This window comes from Limulus polyphemus, unplaced genomic scaffold, assembly GCF_000517525.1.
Source record: "Limulus polyphemus unplaced genomic scaffold, Limulus_polyphemus-2.1.2 Scaffold3284, whole genome shotgun sequence".
In the NCBI taxonomy this organism is placed as follows: Eukaryota; Metazoa; Arthropoda; class Merostomata; order Xiphosura; family Limulidae; genus Limulus; species Limulus polyphemus.
The window spans coordinates 6,636-16,941 of NW_013668894.1; the positions used below are offsets into that span (position 1 = coordinate 6,636).

The following is a 10,306-nucleotide window of genomic DNA, read 5'->3' on the forward strand; positions in this document are numbered from 1 at the left end:
AGCCATTATTAGTCTCAAAGTGGGTTCCTCGTCATCGAATTTGAATCCCAAAACATAATTCACAATGGAAACAGATACTTTCATTCCTTGGCATGATGGTTACCAAGATACCCAACTCATAAACCACAAGTTTAGAGGAAACCCACAGATACTGGTAAATACCTTGAATACAAATAAAACCACTATAATAATGTAAAGACAGCATCATACTGCCTAGTTTTCAGACATGTAATACTGAAGGAACTAAGAAGAAGGAAAGAAAATAGATCATTACAGCCTCCATTAACAATGAATACCCAAAAATAAACACCACAAATAAAGAGGAAGAAAATTACAGACACATTCCCCTGTGAGAAAGCTCTCTGAAAATATACAGAAGATATGTAAACAGCATAAACTTAACAGAATTCAGAAGCCAGAAACCAATACAACTGCAGTTAGTACACACCGAATTATCTAACGATCCAATGGAGAAGAAAAACATGATTTACTAAATCCACTGCATATGTGGATTCCCCCCAAAAAAAACTGAAAAAAAGAAAAAGACCAACAAAAGTTTAAATTCAGGAGCATACTAAGACATACAAGGCTTAGTAATACTGATCTATCTGCAATAACCAGAGACCATAGGATAAATTAAATAATACTAAAATAACATTTTAAGAAAAACAAAATCTGGATACCTCTCTTGAAAATAATCAAATAATTAGTTGATTCAAGTTTTAATAGGGGAGACTCTTGTTCAGTGGATATTGTATGATACTTTCAAGAAGACGACCCAGAATCAAATGGTAGCCACTACCAACACATTAAGACTTTCTCATGACTTCCCTGAAAATAGCACCAGATTAGCTGCCTAAACATATTATATAAACTAGTTAGCATCAGAGAAAAAACTCAATCACCTGAGCACATTTGAAAAGTGGACTTTCCTTCACCAGGGGTGAATGTCAAACGACCATCAGTTAAGTATTCACCGTTCCGAAAGCACGACATCAGGCATATCTAAACAGCATTGTATGTGAATTTGTGTAATTGATGGGAAACAAAGAGAAATAGTTTTGAAGTAAAAAAGGTTTATAAGAAGTAATATCCAGAGAAACAGAGATTTACCAACAAAAGTGCTCAAAGATACAGATTATGGAAGAAAAATATCAATAACAAATTAGAAGAAATGAAATAATATTTTATTATATATATATACACACACACACACACAAAATACATATTAAGTAGAAAGTATAACACAGAGATAAAAAAAAATTTAAACAAGTAACAAGAGTTAAAACATTTTTTAATCCACGAAATAGGAATTCATTTCAAATTACAATTTTCTAATATTTTCCAAAAGAACTGAATCAAATGACAAAGATAATTAATACCAGGGGTCAAGTTTCAAACCATATAGGGTGACAGTTTAAAATACTGATCCAGTAGTCCTCTTACTTCTTTGTCAGCTTTTGACCTAAACCAGGTTTAAATACATGTGTGAACCACATGAATAATGGAGCAGTCAGGCTGGTCAACAAATTGGGCAACAGGAAGGTATTTTTTAGTTTTGACAGAGGAATTGCAAACCATTCTTTATGGTAGTCTGCATTTGTCCAACATACTGATGGTTGCATTTTTTTTTCACTGAATAAGATATTTCATGTTTTGAGTCTGACAAGAAACTGATTTTGTTATATCATAATGGTTTTTATAAACTTACAAGTCTGTCATTAAACTTTATTACAAGGAGAACAGCCATTCTGCAGCACAGTATAAATGATTTTTGCATGAATAAGGATATCTTTAAGGCTTTTATTTGTTTGTTTTATTCTAGAGAGAAACAATAGATATTTTAAGGAAGATTTACTTAAAACAAAATCACTGAGCTGTAGAAGGTGGGAATGAGTTTAAGGATTTATGAAGCATTTTTGAGTGCTAATCAGAGGAACTACATTACACTGCTTGGGATCAGACTAGATGAGGGCAACAACACTTGAGATTTTGTCAGCTTTTCAATTTGTTTTGTAATCATTACTGTTAGTACAGATCTTTTTTCATGCAAAAGATTTGACTATAAGTAATGTTTTGTTTTTTTAATATGAGCAACACAAGTGCTCCAGTAGTGGAGATACATAGCATGGCCTAGGTTTTTTTGTAGAAGTCAGTATGTATAAATCTATCTTTTAATCATACAGTGATAAAGAAAATGTATTTACATCAACTACTGTTGGAACAAGAAGTTTATACGGAAACAAGTTTCAACATTTTTATGCGTCCTCTTCAGTCCAACTTTTTCTTGCAAGAGAAATATGTAGTTTATTTTATAATGGTCATTCCAAGTTGAGGGCTTATGACATCAGTAAGGGGTTCAGTTTAGTGACCTTCTGATATGTTGAAGTTTGGCAATTTTTGAACTAATGAACTTTCTACAGTTCTTGTTTCCATATAAACTACAACAGTGGATGTAAACTTTATTTTATATTACTCTACATGGTATTGCGTATTTATTTGCTACTCACACATGAAGTTTAATGATTGATGGAAAGAGTTTGCATGTGAAAAAAAAATAACCAAATGAAAAATGTCATCAATGTATTTTTTCCATAAATGTGATTTGTCAGAACTTTTACTCTAGAATTTGATTTTGAATCAAAGGTGTCTGCACAGTTGGGGATCATTTTAACACACACACGATAGTCCCACTGATTTGAATGTAATATTAATTGTTGAATGCAAAATTATGTAGAGTTAAAACAAGCGTAATGAAACCAATTGCTTTATTTAATTCAAAGTTGTTGAAAACATTTAAAGCAGTTTTAAAAAGCTTCTAAACCTTCACCATGCAAAATTTTAGTGCAAGGAAATTAGGAATATCTTTGATATATGAAGGAATAACTTCTGTGGTGATCAACATGAGCATATAATTTTTCAGGTGTTACATTAGTGTTAGAAATGATAAGATGAATAAGGCTGTAGAGTTTATGGACTTTGTGGGGTAAAGTAAAACCTACCTGAGTAGGCTTGTTTGGGTGTTAAATATTAAAAAATATTTTTATGTAGAGTTATATACAGACTTTTCTCTACATTAAAATAATTTTAATTGCGAGCTTTTGACTTCTTACTGGAGCCTTTATTGGGCAACAATGTAAATTTTTGCCCAATGAATGCTCCAGTAAGAGGGCCAAAAGCTTGCTAATAAAAGTACTTTAACATAGAGAAAACTCCATATATAATTCTACATATTAATTTACCTACATTATGAGTCTCAAAAAACAAAACTATTTTTATTAGTTTTGTTGGCCTTAAGGAACTGTTTTCATATGTCATTAATAGTTTTTTGTAAACTTGGTAATTGGGGCACAACTCATAACTTCGTAAGTAAGTTTGTCGTGAAAAGTCGCATCACTGAATTGTTGGACAAGTTTCAGTGATGTAGTCATAATTCTCTTTTTTTATCTTGACACTCAATCACTTTTTTTTTTACAAAAATTTGGAGTCAACACATTCAAAATCAAGCCAAACTCAAATTTTTAAGCTTATGACATTTAATTACATTTAAGGATAAACTTCATTCATAAGAAACAATCTATTTAATGTGCAGCAATATTAATGCTAACAAAAAATTATAGATTAATGTTATACTATTTAACTCATTGGCTAAAAATATTATCTTGAAACAATGATACATCTACATAAATGTATACAAGCTCCAAAAAACATAAGCAAAAAGTGTGACTGGTTGGGTTGGGGATTTACATTAAAGCTTGTAACATCATCAGAGCAATTCCTCAATCTTAACCCAACACTGACATATAATAAAAATTATTTACTTGGGTCTTTATCTTTAAGTTCAATATTCTATTTATTCAGTAAGTTAACTCTTTTCTTTCAAATCAAGTTCTCTCTTACAAGTAAACTATCACTGGAAAAAAATACATTTTTTAACTATTACATTGTATATCACTACTATTTTAATGACAGATGTTTTAATATTTTTGTAAACTTTTTTTTTTACATTTTGTTTTTACTACCTATTGTACCAGCCTTATGATGGAAACATTTTATTTTTTTATTGAGTGTCAAACATTAATTTCAAATTTTACCTTCTTTTATGTAAAGCTTGTACAATTTCCAAAGGGCGCTCTGGGCTTTCATATATTTGAAAGATTTTGAAAAAAATTGTGTTCATTCACTGTTTGATATTTAATTTCTAGAATTCTAGAATAATATAATGTAAAGTAAAGTCATTTTTGTGTACAAAAACTTGATTTTTTTTGCATCATGCTTTGCTTGGTGAAACATTTACTCTTTCCTTTCTGTTTAATAGTTATACATTACACTATCTTTTATTCCTTTATCTTCCTTAGGCACTCGGAATACTGAGCAGTCACCATGAGTCCAGCTAATTAAATATGATTTTACTTAGAGAGATTAGAATGCATTGTTTCATCAGCTGGGTATCCTCACTGTTAATAACAATTTTGGCCATAAAATCCAACAGTCACAGGAACTTAAGCCAGCATAGTAAATTTAAGTTAATTCTAAATACAAGTATTAAGCTAACAATGTAAAACAATCTATAATAAATGTATAAAAATGAAAAATAAAATTAGGTATATTCAACATTTTAATAAATACTGTAAATGAAAGTAACAATAAAGAAATAAATGAGTAAACTTTAGGCTTTGACCATTACAATGTCTGTCATATCAAAGCCAGCCTGAGGAGCCCTGGTATTGGATGAAAGGCCTTGTCAGCACTGATTATAGTAGATGTAGTATGGTTGACAGAATTACTTACAAAATACACAAGCACTGTTGTAGATTTAATATTTGTTGAACATGTAATGTCGGTATAACTGCATATAAGCCAAACTTTCCACAATCGTCCCTAAAAACATCTTGTCACCAATCAAAACTTATTAAAAAGTTCCAACAGTGTATTGTTAAGGTATTGAGTCATTACCAGGAGTACAGGCAAAACTAATGTTAATGAAAATACAAGATTGAATACCTGAATCATACAATAAACAACTAGATTATTGGTTCTGTAATTAAAATATAATAATGTTAAATGTAACTCAAAGAAAACTATATGTTACACATACTACGAGGTGTGTCTTGGCACAACTATACAAACATATGTCACTTAAAACACGTGAGACAGGCTACAGGAAGTAATAAATACAGTTAAATCTTTTGCAAGTTCAAAATGTAAATGCAATAAGTCTCGAGGACGTTCACAAATAATAAGACTTTGAAAGAAATGTTACAAAAAAAACATGTCATATAAAGTAATTAGCAGTAGCTAATCATGTAATGCCTTACTGTATACAGAACCATTATGTAGCTAGAAACAACTATACATTATAACAACTTACACTTGCAGGAAGTAAATACCAATAGTAGTTAATATATTAAAGTAATTCAATATTTATTACCCTACACAATTTCCAAAAGAATGAAAGAGTAGATTGAAAGCTGTAAATACTGTAAAACTTCTAAACCACAAAAAGTAGCAAGAATATAGTTGAATTTTTCACAAAACTTAATGAATTTTGTATGTTGTTCCTAATGCAGTTGTAGTATTCTAGTTTTTAGCTAAAATTATTATATTTGTTGAAGTACTCTTTCTTACGCTTACTTTACATTAAAAATACTACTACACATAAAAAATACAACCTTTGGTATATTTAAAGATAACCCAAGTATTGTTTAAATATCTAAAATTTTGAAAGAACCTGAAGAGGTTGGGCAGAACATTTTACACAGGACTATGAAGCCAATCACAGCTTACCTAAAGTACTTTCTCTTTAATCATTAATCAGATATTTTATTAGCAACCAGTCCAATGAAATAGTTATACTAAACAAGTAACAATGGTATGTCCTGGGTATTATTATTATTGCTGGTAATGATAATAATAAATTTATTAGAACATTTGTCATTAGTCACACGTGAACCTACATTACCATAAAACAAAAAGAAAAGAAGACTTATTTTTAGTGGTAAATTTGTTATTAAAAGTGTTACATAACTGACTTTTACTGGTCAAGATAGCCACCCAAACTGGTCAAAGTGGAATGAATCTTTCCTCCCTGCCTTAAATGAATGCAATAAATGGAAAAGCATATATTTACACAACAAAAAATTAAAAACAAAATTTACGTGTATTCTCTTCATGGATAGCTCTTAATATGTATAGCATTTAAAGATTTATATGAATGTTTCTTATTCCTAGCTTTGGGGAAAACTCGTGTTACAGGAAACGAGTTTTCTCCAGTACTACCCTGCCACTTTTTTCAAACTTAATTTATTATAAAAACATAATAAAAAATATTATAGAACACTGGAAGTCCACTATTTTGCTTGGGATTCAGTTAGGCCTTTTCAGTAATTAGGACTACGTTTTAGTACTAGTTTATACTAGACTAAAACTAAAAGTAAAGAGCAAATCTAACCAATAAACTACATTTAAATTTTTACTTTTACAAAGCCTTTAGGCTTAGGTTAACACTAATACTATGGGAGGTTGACATTACTTTCCATTCCTTTGAGGTCTTGTGCAAACACAGTGGAATTTTCCGCCAAAGTCTATATATAAATCATCTTTGAGAACATGGAAAATTTTTCCAATTACAATTTTTCCTTCAGGATCACCTAACTGTATTAATTTTGAATTCCTTAGTAAAGTCGCAAAAGAATGATGGCATTGTTCCGTGTCTTCACTTTCAGTTCCAAGGCCCTGGAACTTTTCAAATGCTTTAGCAAATCCGCTTCTCTTTAAATTTGTATCAACCTTGACTTCTGTTGTTTCCTCGCCTTTATCAATACCTGCAGAATATCTCCTCCATGCTGTTAATAACGTGTTTCTACTTACTACACGAAAACAAGCCACGCCACTTCTCGTCAGTACCATACCGCTTAACTTACACCTAGTTGAATCAAAGCGAAAGGCCTCAGTAATGTTCAGCTTGTCCTCTGCGCATGGGCATAATCCTGTAACAAATCACAATAGAGCTAAGAGTGTTTGGGGATTGTTATTAAATTAAGCGCAGGAATTGCTAAATGTTCACCCTTTACTGCATTTCCAGACTTATAGAGTAGGGCTTTTTCAATGCGATAAGAGGTGCATGTTCGTTCTTGACAAATGTTCTAATTTTGAAGTAATGGGCTATTCTAATCGAATGATTGGAATTTTTTTTTTGGGGGCGATAACGGGGCGCGAATCGTGCATCCAGATTTTGGCACGCCAACTGTGGGAAACACGTTTTGGAGAATCCACAAAGTTTGCTTTCAGTGCCTCTTTGAATGTTCAGTTCACTGACATACATTTTTCAAACAAATAGTTTTGTAAAACTAAATCAGCAAAATCTTCTTTCCCTAAAAATATTAATATAACCCTTATGAACATATACACACGCATTGTATAGCTTTTTGCTTAATTACAAACAAACAAACAAAAATTTTAAAATACTTGTTCTCTCCCCTAAATAGCTAACCATTTAGCTTTTGCTAAAAGTTATTTAATTTTATTATTCGTATTCATATTTTATCTTTATAATATAAAAGTATTTTTGCAAATCACTGCACTTTATCTTTGAAAGTAAAAACAGAGGAACTCATCTCCATCAGTACTAGCTACTGGGGTGATGTATTGGTGTAACAAGAGTTAGATCATTTTATTCTTTAATATGGCAAATAACGTTTAATGTACCTGAACATGTTTACCCTATGATACTGCACTTCCAGCCTGATAGACTAGAACTATTTCAAGACGATAATAGCTGCCGATTCATCCTTGACAGAGCTTTATATTTCTAAGCTGGTGATAGGAATTACAGTCATCCTTTAGCATGGGTCCCCATTGGCACAGCGGTATGTCTGCGGAATTACAACGCTAAAAACCGGGTTTCGATACCTGTAGTGGGCAGAGCACAGATAGCCCATTGTGTAGCTTTATGCTTAACTTCAAACAATATAACAAACCCTTAGCGTGGATGATAAGGTGCTGCTAACTGACTACTTTCTCTCTGGCAAGTAGTTAGCTTTGCAATAACTACAAATATTTAAAGACAATAATGTAGATTCATCATGCTCGTATTGTTAAAAAGACGGTTTGAATAAAACGACAATAACTTCAATAAATTTCTTTAGCTGCAGCAATCATTGGAACTTAATCAAAGTGGATGTCTTTGGAACGTACTTGAATATCACATTCGTCACTGTAATTTTGTGTCTATATCTTTGAACTATTTATAAACCATATTCCTAAACAAATTGGCTACAATCAAACAAAACAACTTAATTCCAACATTTTACTGAGCTATTTCATTATGGAAGGTGTTTCAGTTTTGGATTAGACAGGTATTTTAATAAAGTGTATGCACTTATTTTTCAAAAACAGCATGGTAATTGAATTATTAACATTTTTCAAATGGAAGCCCACAGTGGCATAGTAGTATGTCTGTAAACTTATACCTCTAGAAACCGAGTTTTGATACCCGTGGTGGGCAGAGCAGGATAGCCTTTTGTGTAGCTTTGTACTTAATAACAAACAACAACAATCCAAGTAGAAAAATTACAGTCCTTTTTAATTATGTGATGTTATTAGGTACATTAATATCCATTTAGAGAATTGGGTAGGATCTGCAGAAGAACAGAAAATTCAGTAAGGAAATATATCACAAAGTAAAGAAAAATTTCCTGACTTAAGACAGACAGTCTGGACACAGTGTACAACAGAATGAAACAATCTTTATTCAAACTCAAGCACAATCAAAAGACAAAAAGAATATACTTCAAAGGATGTGATTATAAATGTCCCAGTAATTATTGGCCCATTAGTCTTACATCAGTTGTAGAAAACGTTTTGAAAAGCTTGATAAAAGATGCTTTGCAAAGTCTTTTAACAAAGTTTAGGATTTTATTGAATATTCAACATGGTTTCACTAAGGGAAAATCTTGCCTTACAAATCTTTTGATATACTTTGAAAAGGTTACTGCTTATGAAATTAAATTAAGTGTGTAGGTTTAGTGTATCTGGATTTTCAGAAAGCATATGACAATGTGCCACATAAAAGGCTTGTAAAAAATTAAACCTGTAGGTGTGGGCGATAAGTTTGCTAATTGGATAGAAGAATGGCTGGATGGAAGAAAGCAGATACTCGTTGTAAATGGAGTTAAGTCAAACTGGATTAATGTTATGTGTGGGGTACCTTAGGGCTCGGTCTTTGCTCTTTTTAATTTACATCAATAACGCAGATGAAGGAATGGTCAATAAATTAATTAAATTTGCTGATGATATTCAATTTTTGGGTGTTGCTGCTTTAAAAAAGGATTTAGATCATTTAGTGGATAATCTCTGTTTGTTTGCTTGCTTGCTTGTTTGTTTATCCGCCGCTTTCATTGCGCAGGTCACATGTGAAGGTGCGTAAAACGACAATTTTTCGTTGACAAAAGCGTCTATCGTTTGCTTGCCGAACCAGTAATTTTATTGTTAACATATACATTACACGAATAAATTCTGAGCAGACTTAACATGTTTTGATAAGTTAAAGTTAACATTTAATTTAGGATATAGCATTACAGGCCTATTTAGTTATACATACAAGAATGTATGAAGAATTAGAATGTAGTGTGTGAAAAATCAAACAGTAACCCTATAAAATTATGCCGTCTGCCATAAAATAGACTACGTGAAAAGAGTAAGGCTTACATTATAATACTTAATGTGTAAAATGAAATTAAAGACAAGTCAGCAAAGTATTTTATTATACTTTTTCTTCCTCTCTCTGAATAGTTTGTACCTGGAAGTAGATTTTTTTTTCTTGATACATTATAAAGTACAATACTGAATTTTGTTTGTAGTATATTTCATACATCAATGTCATAATGTGAAAATGGTATCACATTCATAAAAATATATTAAGTGTACATTAAAAAAAATTCAACATAACATTACATACATATTTATGTTTAAAATTGTAATATTTGAGGAGGGATAGGGGGAATGGAGCTAGGCTTATCCTGTTCGCAAGAATAGTTACTCATAGGTGTATAGGATAATCTAAATATTTGTTGCGTCATCGAGGTCACGTGACTGGTGTGGCGCCCTCTATTTTCTAGAACTATCTTGTTTTTTCATGAATGCTCTAGTATTTACTAGTAGGGTAGGCTGGTATATATATAAGATGGGGAAAACGTGACGCGGGAAGGTAATGTAATGTGTGTGTAGATAGGTAGTGAGTAATTGAACTGCAGTCACAGGTTATCGTTGAAGTTAACGTTCGTTCGTTCGTTACAGTGTTGTTTTA

General features: G+C 31.5%; 1 protein-coding gene across 1 annotated transcript in view; it reads right to left on the reverse strand.

Annotated features, from left to right (window-relative positions):
* Positions 1 to 6,939, reverse strand: part of LOC106469069 (28S ribosomal protein S28, mitochondrial-like) — a 10,147-nt gene extending 3,208 nt beyond the window's left edge. The window contains exon 1 of the mRNA XM_013929523.2: positions 6,533 to 6,939. Coding sequence (XP_013784977.1) covers positions 6,533 to 6,909 — 377 coding nt within the window. The 5' untranslated portion in view covers positions 6,910 to 6,939. The remainder of the gene's footprint in view (positions 1 to 6,532) is intronic.
* Positions 6,940 to 10,306: the final 3,367 nt, after the last annotated feature.